This window comes from Microcaecilia unicolor, chromosome 9, assembly GCF_901765095.1.
Source record: "Microcaecilia unicolor chromosome 9, aMicUni1.1, whole genome shotgun sequence".
Taxonomy (NCBI): Eukaryota; Metazoa; Chordata; class Amphibia; order Gymnophiona; family Siphonopidae; genus Microcaecilia; species Microcaecilia unicolor.
In genome coordinates, this window is record NC_044039.1 from 87,866,383 (window position 1) to 87,882,301 (window position 15,919).

General features: G+C 42.8%; 1 protein-coding gene across 1 annotated transcript in view; it reads left to right on the forward strand.

Annotated features, from left to right (window-relative positions):
- RYR3 (ryanodine receptor 3) overlaps nt 1-15,919 on the forward strand; it is a 743,078-nt gene that overhangs the window by 105,791 nt on the left and 621,368 nt on the right. The window contains 3 exon segments of the mRNA XM_030213678.1: nt 1,411-1,523; nt 12,597-12,702; nt 14,720-14,807. Of these exon segments, the coding sequence (XP_030069538.1) occupies nt 1,411-1,523; nt 12,597-12,702; nt 14,720-14,807 (307 nt within the window).

Consider the following 15,919-nt stretch of genomic DNA (forward strand, 5'->3'; position numbering starts at 1 on the left):
AAAAAACATTATCTTCCAAAGCACTACATCCTTCCCAATATTCAACTGGGCAAAAAAGTGGGCCTGCTCTTCATAGACATTTATCCAGATAACAGGAACTGGATGGACCACATCCGCCCTTCTCCAGTTCTTGTGCCAGCACTGAAATTTTTATACAGCTAGGCTACCAGAACCTCCCTCAGTGCCTTCAGTATCCTCAGATGTATCCCATCTGGTCCCATCTCTTTGTCTGCCTTCAGTTTAGCTAGCTCCTCACGAACAAAATTTTCTGAACATCGTTCAAGGTCACCAAATATCCATTTACAGTAATGTTTGTCTTCTGTGGTTCCTGGCCATTCATCCCTGAACCAAGAACAGAAATATTTGTTAAGCAATTCTGCTTTATCCTTATCAGCTTCGACATATTGCTTCCCTTCACCCTTGAGTCTCACAATGACACTTTTGTACTTCCTCCTATCACTAACATATCTTAAAAAAATGTCTGGTTTCCCCATTTTACATTATTGGCTATTTTTTTTTATTGTATTTGCATACTTGTTTTCCTGACTACTGTACCAGATTCTCTTAGCTTTGCTAAAGATAACCAACGAAATCAAGCTCGGCTTGAACACCCTGGACTCGTGGGCAAATTCATTCCAACTGAAATTGAACACTGAAAAAACACACTGCCTCGTCCTATCATCTCAACACAATAAGTACAACCCCACAACCATAAACACCCCAGACTACACCCTTCCTATCTCAGGCAACCTAAAAATACTCGGCATCATAATCAACCGTATACCTTACTCTTGAAAGCCAAGTAAACTCCACAACAAAGAAAATGTTCCATTCAATATGGAAACTTAAACACCTAAAACCTTTCTTCCCGAGGGAAACATTTCATAAACAAATACAATCAATGGTACTAAGCCATGCAGACTACTGCAATGGAATCTAAGTGGGATGCAAAGAACAACTCATAAAAAAATTCCAGACTACCCAGAACACAGCAGCCAGTCTGATATTCGGTAAAACACGATTCGAAAATACAAAACCCCTCCAAGAAAAACTGCATTGGCTCCCAATTAAAGAACGCATTACCTTCAAAATTTGCACCCTGATCCACAAAATTATCTACGGCGTAGTTCCAGGATACATGATAGACCTCATAGATCTGCCAAACAGGAATAGATCTCGAACATACCTAAACTTCCACTACCCATACTGCAAAGGACTTAAATAACAAAGCAACCTATGCATCCAGCTTCTCATATATAAGTACAAAACTATGGAATGCAGCACTGCCAAAAGAGTTAAGGTGGGTAAATGGAATCTTGTTTGTTTTATTGTTCTCTCTAGTTTTAGAATATCCAGTAGAATGTTCTCAGGAAGTTAGGTATGAAATAACCAGATTGTTGTCCTCTACAGGTGAGGCTTGTTGGTGGACCATTCACCCTGCTTCTAAACAGAGGTCTGAAGGGGAGAAGGTCAGGATTGGTGATGATCTGATTCTGGTCAGTGTTTCCACTGAAAGATACCTGGTAAGCAAAGGAACCTCAAGCTTCATTAGCATTGCCAGACCTCCAGAAATTAAAAGGCAATTTCAAGGATAAGAATATAAGAATTGCCATACTGGCTCAAACTAAAAAGTCCATTGTGCCCAGTATTCTGTTTTCAACAGTGGTCAATCCAAAGTCACAAATATCTGGTAGGATTCCAAAAAGTAGTAATAGTTTATGGGGTTTTTTTTCCCTCCGGGAAACTTGTCCAAACCATTTTTAAACCCAGCTATGTTATTTGCTTTTACCACATGCTCTGGCAATGGATCCTGGAAAAAAATGAGAATTCTCAAAATGATAAGGTTTAAGTAGAAAAATGGCATGCAGCAAAGACACTCCACAAGAGAATCAACTTTCCTGAGATAAATACGGAAAAATGTTACTGTTTTTTTATGTTCCAATATTCAGCCGATGGTGGTCAACATTTTTTAAAGCACTGAACACTACTAGCTAAATAGACCCGGATATTTAAATACTGAATATGCGAGCATGATTGGCCTGGAGTCAGTCATCAGTATTTATGAAGGTGCTGGCTGATATTCAGCTGGGATCCACACAAGACATGCATGTGGGTCCTGACTAAATATCTGCTGAAACTCTCATAAATGGATCTGTGAGTCCAATAAATGCCCCTGCATACACCCACTCTCTCTAATTCCTCTTTTCTGATCCCCTGATTCCATAGCTCAGTACCCCAACCCTTCCCCATGGATTGCAATCTCCCTTTTCCAATTCTCCATACCATCTCCCTGCTCCGTTCCACTCCTTTTGGACCTTTGGCCACCCCTGGGACTTACCCAGAGGTGATATCATGTGTCTAGTGGGCTGGGGTGAAAGCGATCCCCATTTGCTCTCGCCGCATCTGGCTCAGGGTTCCAAAATGGTGGTGCTGACTGCTGGTGGTTGTCTTGCGGTACTACTGCTAGGGTCAGCCTTTCATATAAGGGTACTTTCATATAAGCCTTTTATATATATACTCACCTGCACATACTCACCATTTGGAACCCTGAGCTGGACAGGGCAGGAGTGATGGAGGACCCCTCTCGCTCTGGCCGACTAGACACCAAGGATCACCTCTAGGATTACTTGGGGTGGCCAAGAATCCAGGGGTTGGGGTGGGAAAACAGCGTTGGGAGATGGTACAGGGGATCAGAAAGAGGGAATTAGATAAGAGAGCTGGGGTGGAATTGGAACCAAGGGTTGGAGAAGCCAAGTGAGGGGATCAGGAGGCATTGAATCTGCAATCCAGAAGTTAGCTAAGCGGTGAAACATAGAACATGCTTTTGTGTGGTTCTATCTGGATGCTTAGTTATACAGGCATTGGCACTGAATATAGTCTTTGCCTGCATAAGTGCCAGCTCCTTCACTACTCTGCCCCCAGACCACCCCATCACTGCTCAGATTGGGATTGTGCGGTCTGAGCCAATAATTCACTGGCACTACCTGTTTAACTGCCACTGAACACCAGCGGCCGGCCTGCTCATTGTGATTTAAGCTGGCAGAAGCCTATCCTGCCCATTTAAACCATACTGAATATTGACCCTTTAGTGTAATAAATGCATTTCAGGTGCATCAGTCAGTTCATGATTATATATTATTTTCTTTTAGTTTTAAATAACTGGATGGAATTAACAAATACATTCTATGATGATTTAAAAATTAAACAAACTTCATCACCCTTGTGAAAATAAATCATGAGGTGACCATTCTTGTGGCCTGGGTACCCAATTAACGTTAAACAAAGAGGCTATCCATTTAAAGTTATGTGGATTTTCAGTAATCATGTGTGGATCTGGGCAACCACTCCTTTCTGGCAGCCCACTTCCACCACACCAGGCTTAGGTATTTTATACAATGTATAAGGCTAAGGACTAGGCCTTATACCTTGTACAAAATAAAAACAATAACTCACAAGTTACTTAGAAATAAAAAAGAAAGTTTATTCCAAATGAAAAGAATAAAGAATAAGTTTAGTTCAGCAACACAAATGCAAGGCAAGCCTCAAATATAAAAGAGAATAGTTAGGAGGCCGACCCACACCTAGCTAGCTTCCTGACTGGGGGAAGTACTAAGTTTCCCCCCCCCCCAAAAAAAAAATATTAGTCTTTCATATTTATACAATACTTATTATGGGGGAAAAGACCTCAGATGCCTGTGACAACTTACAGTATGAGCTGTTATAATGTCAAAATTCCAGCATCTAAGTCACAGTGCCAGCTTCTATCATCGGTCATAAAACTCCCAACCACACCAAAAAATAATTTTATTGGTGCAAAAACATGTTCAACTGTGCAAATAATGTGACGGATTCATAAAACAAAAGTTGAACTTAGCTTAATATGGCAGTGCAGGGCAGTGGAATCATCATCCCAATGGGGACCCGTTTCACTGTTCGGTTTCTTCAGGGGATTAAGTACTGCCATGTCTTCTTCTGAAATACTGCCTGTGCTGGTGACCATGTAACCAGTGTGGCAGTTAGTGTTTATCCATTGATGTGCGTATGCACGTTGTCTAGTTTGTTTGTTCCATAGTCCCCTGAGTGGGTATCTCCCAACTGTTTTGGATATAAAGTGTTCTCCGAGGAACCTTTGATTGACCCCTGATGTAGGCGCATGTAGCACTGAAACACGGACCATGTCGTGCCACCCTATATCAGCTACAATAAAGTCTTCTTCACAATATCTCCAGTGTTGGATTCACCTTTTTGGACAGCCTCTGCTTCTCCTTGCTTGGACTTTTGATGTAGAGGTTTCTCCCTGCCTTTTGTATTCTATAAAGGACATGGATGCAGGTACACCCTTTATAGAATAGGAGAGTATACTGTAAAAAGAAATATATAAGTGCCCATATGTGGTGGGGAATCCAGTGATCTACATGACATATTGATGTCACAAGTGTGGGGGTACTTGCAAAGTGGCTGCTATATATTACATGACTCCCCAAGTTTAGATGTGCTGACACCCTCCTCTTGGCCAGGTTGGTTCTACCAAGGGAACATATATTGTTCCCTCTGCTTGGTCAGGGGTGCCCATATCAAAATGAGAAGGACTTGGAAGAAACTGAGGAAGTGCTTCAATAGACAAGCAGCATTCCTCTGACAGGTAAGGAGGGAAGTGTCGCGTGCCCGCCCATGCGGGACGCACTTTCGAGGTCCTTTGCATACCTTCAGGCTTCTTCCCCGGGAGCGCGGGGTTTGTGAGTCCTTAAGGCAAATCACCCTCCAGGTAGAGAGGAAACAAAACTGGACCGGAACTCCGGACTGGAGTTCTACACTGGAACACTCGGAACTGGAACGCACCGGACAGGTGCGCACTGGAGTGGGGCCCGCCGGACTGGACACACTGGAGTGGCCCCACTGGACAGGAACATACCGGAGTGAAACCCGCTGGACTGGAACACACTGGAACGGAACTGGAACACCCTGGACCTAGGCTTCACCTACACTTGACTGCCTCCCCCTCGGGTTGAGCCCTCAGGTTCTGGCAGCCGGTAGGACTTACAGGAACAACAGGAAGGAAGGTCCAGGGGTGCCCCCTGGCACCTAGGCGAAGGCAAGGCAGACAAGCAGGAACTGTCCGGGTTCTGGCAGTCAGCAGGAATCAACACAATGACTAGTAGACTGTACCCCGGCTAATAGGAACGCTATACCCAGGCAACCAGTCATACACAGGTACATACACAGAGCAAAACTCAGGAGACTTAGAAAAGCTATAAACCAGCTAACAACAAAGCTGTGCCCCAGCTAACAAGTCATGCACTGGAAACATACACAGAACAAACTCAGGAGACTTAGTAAAGCTATACACCAGCTAACCACAAAGCTGTGCCCAAGCTAACAAGTCATGCACTGGAAACATACACAGAACAAACTCAGGAGACTTAGTAAAGCTATACACCAGCTAACCACAAAGCTGTGCCCAAGCTAACAAGTCCTGCACCGGAAACAAACCCAGAGAACTAGCAGAGCTAGGCACAGGCTACAAACCAGACGGAGCTAAGCTGGCTAATCTAACACTAGGAACAAACACAGAGAGCTAGCAGAGCTAGACACAGAAGGGTAGGAAACCCATAGAGCAAAAAACACAGAAGGGCTGAAACCCTACAGAGCTAGCAGAGCTAGACACAGAAGGGTAGGAAACCCATAGAGCAAAAAACACAGAAGGGCTGAAACCCTACAGAGCTATACACACAGAAGGGCTGGAAACCCACAAGCGATAAACACAGAAGGGCTAAAACCCTACAGAGCTATAAACACAGAAGGGCTGGAAACCCACAAGCGATAAACACAGAAGGGCTGAAACCCTACAGAGCTATAAACACAGAAGGGCTGGAAACCCACCAGCGATAAACACAGAAGGGCTAAAACCCTACAGAGCTATAAACACAGAAGGGCTGGAAACCCACCAGCGATAAACACAGAAGGGCTAAAACCCTACAGAGCTATAAACACAGAAGGGCTGGAAACCCACAAGCGATAAACACAGAAGGGCTGAAACCCTACAGAGCTATAAACACAGAAGGGCTGGAAACCCACAAGCGATAAACACAGAAGGGCTGAAACCCTACAGAGCTATAAACACAGAAGGGCTGGAAACCCACAAGCGATAAACACAGAAGGGCTGAAACCCTACAGAGCTATAAACACAGAAGGGCTGGAAACCCACAAGCGATAAACACAGAAGGGCTGAAAACCCACAGAACTATAAACACAGAAGGGCTGGAAACCCACAAGCGATAAACACAGAAGGGCAGAAAACCCACAGAACAAAAGACAAGGAAAGCAAATGGTGCTAACAGCACACTAACCTCGGGACCTAAGGCACTGCAGAGGAAATGGCAATGCAAAGGCCAGGACTGTAGTCTTCAGGTGACTAATAAAGCCCATCCAGACCAGAGCCACAGGTGCAGCAATCGCCTTGCAACCAAACAGAGGCTTGACACTCAGAGCAGGCATCCCATAGAAAGTAACAGCGGGAGCCATCTTGGATACTGGCAGAGACGAAGAGGCGGCAGCCATCTTGGAAGAGGCAAAGCCCACACAGGTGAGATTCAGTAGGGCAATCAGCACACAGAGCCAGAGAGAAACTAAGACAGAGACAGACACAGAGACCAGCAGAAGCCAGCACAGCCACTGACTCCCTGAAACAGGGTAAGTATGAGGGTGGTCACGGCCATAGTCGTGACAGGAAGGAACTGAGCGGAAAACATTAGATGGAATTTGGAAGGGAAATTGATGTTTCTGAAACTGATTTCATGCGAAACATTGACACACATTGGTTTGCCTGGCAGATGTGTCAGAGACGTATCACCCGCACATACCCAGAGTTGGATAGGACTGGAGCTGGGAGTGGGATGGATAGAGAACATCACATGTGAACCAAAACAAAAAAGGCAAAAGTGCTTAGGCAGAATGAAGAATGCAACCTGGCCAGGAGATACCAGGAAAACCAAGCAAAAGCAGGAAGATGAATTTATTGACAAAGATCAAACCCAACGCGGCCATGTTTTGGCAAATAATTCATCTTCCTGCTCTATTGGTCAGAGTTGTGTTCTTACTTGACCTTCCTAGTGTCTCCTGGCCAGATTTTATTCTTCAGTTTGAACATCATGTATGGACAGGGCACATATGACCCAGCAGAACTCACAAGGGTACTTCCCTCTCCCATGCCCAACCACGAGTCCCAACATGTACTCGCTGCATATATGTGGTACACTCTGACAGCACATGTAGCCCTAAATGAAGGGGAAGAGCAAGGACCATGGAGGAGCCACTCAGATGTCTGTCATCTGCCTGCTCCACACGTTCCTCCAATGGAGGCAGTGCATGTAAATTTCTCTCATGCATATTTATTATGGATATCTTGAAAACCAGACTGGTTGGGTGTGTCCCAAGGACTAGGTTGAGTACCCCTGCTCCAAAATAAAAGTAAAAGGAAACAGCACTGATTCACTGCCACACAGGAGTGGTAGAGAAATATGACAAAGTGGAAGTAGGAAAAAGGCCAACCCCTGTGGTAGGAACCCACAGTAAAATACATCCTTTGAAATTTGATCTATGACATCTAATGGTTTCATATAGAATCACATTTAGTTTAATTTTCTTATTTTTTCCAAACTAACACAATGTTTGATTACAGTACCATTTAAGCCACCTGCTCCTCTCTGCTCAGAGAAAACACAGCTAAATACACACATACATATATGCAGAGGGGTTGCAAAGAATTCCATTAACTATACTCTACATACTTTCTGTACTTGTTTGTGTAACTCCAAGCTGTTGATGTGGTCTAGGTGACTGCCTAGTCACTGCCCAGGATGGTGGGAAGAAAGGGCACACAAAGAATTTATTGGTTTGGAACCAGTGCCGGGCTGAAGAATATCTTGGCAGGCTGGGCAAGCACAGCACTAGACTTAAAGCTCTATGAATGACTTAGTCTACATCAGTTAACTTGAACCACAAACAAAACTTTATTTTGTTCCAATTAATGAAACCAAACAAATATCATAACAGTTCATATACAGGTGACCAACTCATATACATCAATCCTCTGTTTCTCTTCTCCAGTACAGAAATGTGTATTATAAAGTAGTGTACTGTTTCCCTCTTTACAGATGTTATAATTCTGCTTCAGTACCTTGATGGAATAATAGCAGCCAGTTTGATGACAGTTCACAGCAGTCAGGCTTTAATGCTCTGCAACCTGAACATGGATGGCTGGACAAGTTAAATGAAATCCCTCTCTGAGATGTAGGCAGTCCCTTAGCTGGTACAGGGTTTTAGCACAAATGATATACACGTTTCCAAAGGTCTCCTTTTCCTTCACTAGTTCAGGTTCTGCTCCCAGAAATTCCTGAATCCTTGTCAAAAAACAAATGCCTTTGATGCCTTCCCATGGGAGGGGGGATGGGGTGGTATAGGCAGGCTGATTCCTTGCAATTCAGAATACCAGTATAGGCATGGCAAGAAAAATAGGAGCTGTCCCTATGAGATGTCTGGTCAGGGGTGGGAGATGACCAAATACAATTTTGATGGGCAAAACAGGAGCTTAAGGAGCTCATTTTCAAAACAAAAAAAAATGTCATAAGGTAGCAGAAGGATGTTTTTCTCTCAAAAAGATCCAAGTTGTGATTTTCAACACCTCAATTGTAGTCGTTTGCTCCACAGTTTGTCCAGATTTCAAGGGGACATATTTTGAGTGGGACCTTTCATGGGCGACACCAAAAATAGACGCTTTTCTGCAACAATAGAACAAAATGAGAATGTCTAGAGCCAAAAAACGTTTTTTCAATCACGACCCTTTTTTCAATCACGACCATGTGACCAAAAGGTGCCCTAAATGACCAAATGATCACTGGAGAGTTAAGGCATAACTCCCCTTACTCTCCCAATGGTCACTGATGCCCTCCCAGCCTCCTTAGATGTGACAGTACATACCAGGCTCTATGGAGAATATAAAATAAGGAGGCAGATCATATAAAAAGGCAGTCTTTAATAAAGTTAAAATGCTCCCAGGTTAACAATTATCTGTGCCTGACATGGCCATGTTTCACCAGTAATAATGGCTGCATCAGGAGCAGAATAAATTAGAAACAGAAATACAGAAAATAACATTCGCTAACTTAAAAGAATATCTCAAAAACATTTACATAATAAACACAGTAAAAACATAAAGGGGCTTTGTCCACTTCAAACATCATAATCTTAAAAAACAGTAATCAATTTAAAAATGAATTTCTTAAACAATATATACTTCTTTCTTTAAATATATATAAATACCAAATCTTCTGTTAAAAAGCAAAGAAGATGGGGGAAGGAAAAAGGAGAGGGTCTTACCAAGCCGGTGTGTACAGCACACTTCACCTAGTCTGGTTCAGCAAAGTGATATGATAAAAGCACTGTTAGATACAAATAACCCCCCCCCCCCCCCCAATATGTCTAAATAAAAATGAAAAGCAACTAAAAGACCATCCTAAGAACCAGAAGATAAGACTTAAAAAAAAAAAAAAAAAAAAAAAAAAAAAAGAGGCAAATTTGCTGTTGTACCGGCATGTTGATCAGTGTTGAAACAAACTTGCTATGACAACCTAGTTTATATGTCTTGTGGATGTCATGCATGCATAATTACTGTTAAAACAACCAGATACTTTCTCTACAACCATTAGAGAGCAAAGATGTGGGTAAAAAGCAGTCAAACTTGATGAAAAATGTATAAGCAACAGTGCCAATATCATAAAAAAAAAAGATTCGTTTTAAAATAAAAAGGTTCTGAAACCATCAAAAATAAAACACTAACATTTTGGTGTAAATCTTCGCACCCAACTGATGCCAGTTGGACACGTAAATCCAAATATTCTATAATGTGCCTAATATCTGAGAACGCCCCTGACCCACCCATGGCCACACCTCCTTATGAGTTGCGTGCTATGAAATTTAGGCGTGCATGTTATAGAATAGAGCATAGGGCTGATGTACATGTAACTCATAATTACTGCTAAGTGCCAATCAACTCCAGTAATTCATTGCTAGCGCCTAATTGACTAATTAGTTTATGTATGATCTAGGATCTGTCCCTAAATTTGGGCACCCAACACTGAGCAGCTTATGTAGAATTAGGGACACAATGTGCATGCAAACAATGGTGTCTTTCACAATGGCATGATAATGGAATTAGCGCGCTAATGATTAGCATACACTAAATGCTTTGCAGCCCATTGTATTCCTAGTAAAAGGACCTCAATTGGCATACAACAACAAAGGTGTCAAACACAAGAAAAATGCCCAAAATTTAGGAAAAATTCCATTTAAACAAACATGAACCATTTTTTGTAGCCATGCACACCTCTACAAATTTCTTATACATGGAACTTCCTCTAATCAACCCCCTCCCAGGTGATACTACATAATACAATAACCAACATTGCTGAAAACTAGAGGTGACACAGCAGACAAGATTCTTCTTGCAGTTTTGCTTGTGCTTTTTCACCAACGTATCTTGTATATTCACCAGTCTTTTTAAAGGCTTGATTTGATTCAGCTCTACCTACTGGCATTTACCACATACAGACTCCAGAGGCAGGCGTTTATTGCCAAAACACAGTGCCTTGTTGAGTCTTATCTTCCTCTGTTAATTCATCTCTTTGGAAGTGTCTTGTTGATCATGCTACTCCTCTGTTTCTGCATTTCCCCTCATAGCAGATCCAGTTTTGTGATTATTTTTGTTTAGTTTCGCATGTAATTTATGGGAAATTTTATTCTGTTCAAGTGTTTGAAAAATGTTTTTGTTTCAGGAACAATATCGGTAGTAGTATGCACACTTCACAAGCAGTGTACACTACTATGTGTATTCTTTCAGAAGAGTGTACACTACTTTCCGATAGTGTGTACATGCACTACAGTTTGCACTTTATACAGCACAGGAAAAAGCTCACAATTTCTAGATTTTTCCTGTCATTTCAGGCAAAAATGACATGAAACATCATGGGAAGTATTGCTGACATTTGCTATATCCTTTCAAACAAATGCACATTCCTACAGAAAACCCAATGAGATTAGTTGTTTTCAAGACCAGATTGTCTCAGTGAGAGAACAGCTAGTTAAATAGAAAACAGATTACTAAATCCTTTCCACCCCCCTCGACCTAATCACTGCTATGATTCTCCCCTCTCGTGGCACAGCCACAAGTGGGCCAGCCCACCCAGTTTGGACTCAGGCCCATCCACTCTTGCTATGGCTGGGAGGATCCCTAAATCCTAGCAGCTGAAGATGTCCTCCACCTCAGGTAGCCAGCACTCTTTCAAACGGCAGCTGGCAGCACTTGCCTCAAGATGATGCAGACACAGTCCCCTGTGCACATGCTCAAGCACTGAGCATGTGTGGCCTGCAAGCAGCGTCATCATTTTAAGGCAAGTGTTGCCAGCCACCATTTGGAAGAGCCCTGGCTGGCTGAAATCTTCAGCTGGCGGGGTTTGGAAATCCCCACCAGCTCAGGTATTTAATATTTTGGGTTGGTGGGTGGGGAAGGGGCAAAGGGCTGTAGAGCGTAGCCAGGGGGACAAATTTCATGCCCACCCATCTTGGGCTCAGGACCACCTAAAGTTGACTGTCTGGCTATGCTCCTGCTCCCCTCCCCAACAACAACCAAACAATCCAGGGAAAAAGGAAAAGTGTATTATTACAGAAAAGCACCTACTTGAAAGTGAGCTACGGTACATATTAAGCACCAAGCTTCTTGATCTAGGGCCAGTGCTAGGCATGATGGGGCCCAGGGAAGATGCTAGGGAGGGGGCCCCAAAGCTTGCTTGCAAATTGTCCCTTTTTCAACTTTAGACAGGTTAGGGGCCTCCAGTAACATGGGGGCCCAGGGCAATTGCCCTGTTTGCCCACCCCTAACACCGGCCCTGTCTTGCTCAATGTAGTAATGCCTCCCAGTAGGATTCCCAAATGTTTTGAAAGGACTTCCATTGCCTAAAATGCAACTCTTCACACTCATTCTTTTCATCACCATTAAACTTAATGATAAATTGCTTCACCATGTCCCACTAGGAGGGTATGAGGACCTCAAGTTTCTTAGAATACACTTACTAGGTGAAATATGTTTTTCAAAAATAATCTCCCTCCAAGCCATACACTGACAAGGCAGGGAGATATTACAGCTATGGAGAAAGGTAATATCAAACAGTAAAACCTTCTTGATTAATTTGGTGGTAAAGAATTACTTTAACTTATGAATAAGGAGATTTGATATTGAAAGGAAATAATGTGGTAGAAACAAATCCTAAAATACTAGTCAATATTTCAGTTGAAAGTAGAGGCTACCTCACATAATCAAGAGTACAGCTCCTCTACAGACAATTAACTAAGGGCTCCTTTTACCAAGCTGCAGTAGTGATTCCAATGTGGCAAATAGGAATTGAATGGGCTTCATCACATTTGCTGCGCCGGGAATCAATACCGCAGCTTAGTAAAATGAGCCCTAAATAAGATGATAATTAACAGAATACACAACAAAATGCTAAAAGTTACATTTTCTCAGCCTAAGGTTTTGTCTCTTGCAGCATCTCTCCTTCTCTGATGGAAAGAAAACTATACAGGTGGATGCCTCTTTTATGCAGACTCTATGGAATGTCCACCCTACATGCTCAGGCAGCAATATTGCAGAAGGTTTGGCATTTCATTTCTGTTTATGATGCTTTCTAGAAAAAATAGGTGTCAGTATTCAGATGCAGGCCAGTCTGGGGCAGAGATTCAGATGACAGTGCCCTGTGCCACCAAGCCCAACCTCATGTTATCTTTAAATCAGTATATTCACCACAGGTGCCTAGATAAGTGTATATTTCAATGAAAATCTACTTAAGGATAACCAGATAAGTATTCCAGTTACCACTAAATGGAGAGCTCCTTTATGAAGGGTCAGTGCAAAAAACTGTGACTTAACTTTCAGTCAAAGATGTGCTGTACTGTAGACCCTACCAACTGTGGCCAAAGTTTTGCCTATTGGCTGTTTCAAGGTTGATTGGATCAGCTTTCTCCTACTGTTGCCTTTACACCGGGAGGGAACCCAGTGACGCTGTAAAAGCATGCCTTATAAGCTTTGTGCAGAATGGAGAAGAGAAGGAACATTTTGAATATGTTGTGGAAGTTTGGCCCAGTAAAAGTGTCCCAGTGAGAAAATTGGATGTGCTTCCTAATGTAGAGCCTATGAAGAGAATCTGGGAGGGGGAGGGGAAAACATGGATTAAAGACTATTGTTATGTCATTCTGAAGGAGTTGGAAAACCTAGATGGAATCAGGAAAATTACTCAATGTAATCTGCATTGTCAAAATGGGATAGAATGAGTTATTATATAAGTAAGATGAAAGGAAATTCAGAATTTTATGAATGCTAAAGAGCTGATAGCTACAGTAACACTAAAAGAACACAATAACTGGTATTAAGAGGGCAATTTGCCCAACACGTACACATATAAGTGTATGCACATATCTGGGAGGCATTTTGGGAGCACAGAGTGTATAAAAATATGTGCATGTTTTGTTTTATTTATAAAACTTGGTATACTGCCTCCCATATAAAGTATATTTGAGTGATTTACAGTACAGTACCCACACAAATGGCAGATGCAGATCTGCATGCATTCTTTTCCTGAGTCAATTTTTTTAAAGGGAAATGTTTAATTTTCAAACAGGCAGCCACATACTTTAAAGTTGTTCCCTCCGTGTTAAAGATAGGGCACAAACATATGGCTTGAATTAAAGAACTAGATTCTAAGTGATTCCCAGAAGATATGATAGAGAACAGATACGATAGAGAACCATCTTTTCTCCAATGCACCTACAAGTTTTTGTTCTCTGAAGGTAGTACTTTCAAAGATTCATATGACTCAGTAAAAGGCAGGTGTAAGTGTGGGTACTTAAATATTGGCAACCAAGAGCGCAACGTACATTTGGCACCTAAGTGTGTGAACTGCCTTTGCCCCACCTATGCCCCACTTTGCAGTTACATGCTAAGGGTCCTTTTACAAAGTAGTGGTACACGTACCGCCGCTTTGCCGTGTACCAAATTGGCCATACCACAGGAGCCCGTGGTAGTTCTCACCCCTCGTGTATGTCATTTCCATTACAACAAAATTTTTAAAAATTTTTATAGTGCCGAGGCTTATCAGGTGGTAACCGCTGCTCGGTTACTGCTGGGTTAGTGCGAGAGTCCTGTCACCTAAATAGCTCCCCCTGGAAATGGCCATGCACCAATCCCTGTGATACACAGAGCCATTTCTTTTTTTGGACAAAAACAACCTGCTGCGGTGAAAGGGTTCCTTGGCGTGTGGCAAATCCATGCACTGATGCCACTGCAGGCCCCCTTTTACCGCAGCTTGGTAAAGGGGTCCCTAAAGCTCTTAGGTGCTAATTTATAGAATAGTGCTTAAGTGCTGTTTAATCCCATTTGGGCATCTAACTTCCACTTGAGTGCCTAAATTAGGCGCCTAACAGCAGGGACCTAGAACATAAAAGGCCAAGCAGTGTAAACCTGCTTCTGGACACATGGGAACCTCCCACTCAAATGGTGGCATGGGCTTTCTGATTTCAGGATGTTATTGAAGTAAAAGTTTTGCTGAAAACAGATCTTAGGTCTTTCCCCTCCAATGCCTGCTTTTTATGAACTAAAAATAATATTCTTTTATAGGATTTCTACTTGGAGGACATGTTGTTCGTTTCTTCCATGGACATGATGAGTGTTTCACAATCTCTGATCAGAATGATGCACTGAACAGGTAACTAGTACAATGGAACGTCTGAGACCACAGTCACACGTGACCCAGGCATGGTAGCTACCAGCCGGATTTAGTGTTCATAAATGGCAATTATACATGCTCTGCTATATGCAATTTGTGTTGGGCAGCTTGTATGCTGTGCTTAAAAAGGTATATCTGCATTGCAATTTCATGATTTTTTTTGTGATTGTTTTAGTGGCTTATTTAATAAAACATGAGGGAAAAAGTGTACTAAAATTCAGCATTTTGGGGGAGAAGTTGCCAACCTGTGTTAAAACCTTAAGTCACGTTATTTGTACCTTAAAATGACTTCAAGGGCTCTAACCCAGCATGTGTTGGACTAACATGAAAATATTTAATGAAATGCAAAACATGCAAGTGGATGTAAAGCAGCTCATTACTATGTGAAAAACATATGTGATTTGTGGTGAACACTGGGTGCACACTGCAAGTCACGTTATGGCCCTAAAATGATGGTAAACTGACCACAGCTTTTATCTGGGGGTTGCCAAGCCATGGCCTGATGCTCCCAAGTGTCACTTCTCAGGGCCCCAGCCCACCAAGCAAGTTCCCCCAATCCAAATAGCTCCCTGATCAATGTCCTACCTCAATCCAGACACCCCATCTAGCCCCCCAAAGTCAAACCCCTCACCCTCCAAAGGCAAGCCCTACACCCCTGTGAACATGCCGTATGGCCTGGTGGACCAGTAGGTGCTTAGACAGGAGCAATCCCCAGTTGCTCCTGACCTTCCAGTGCCATTCCTCAAAATGGTGCCCCTAGTGGTAGTCTTGTGCTACTAATACTAGGGGTGCCATTTTGAGGAATGGCACTGAAAGGTCAGAAACAACTGGGGATTGCTCTTACCTAAATGCACACTGGCTCACTAGGCTACATGTTATGCCCACAGGGGTAGGGGGGCTTGCTTTTTGGGGCTAGGAAGCTTGACATTGGGGGGGGGGGGGGGGATTTGACTTTTGTCTGGAGGCTAGATGGAGGGTGTCCAGATTGTAATGGAGCTTTGCTTGGGGTGGGGTATGGATTGCTCACTGGGGCTGCAGCACTGAGCCATGGGTTTTCATACTACTTGCAAAGTGGGTTACAGACAGCATTA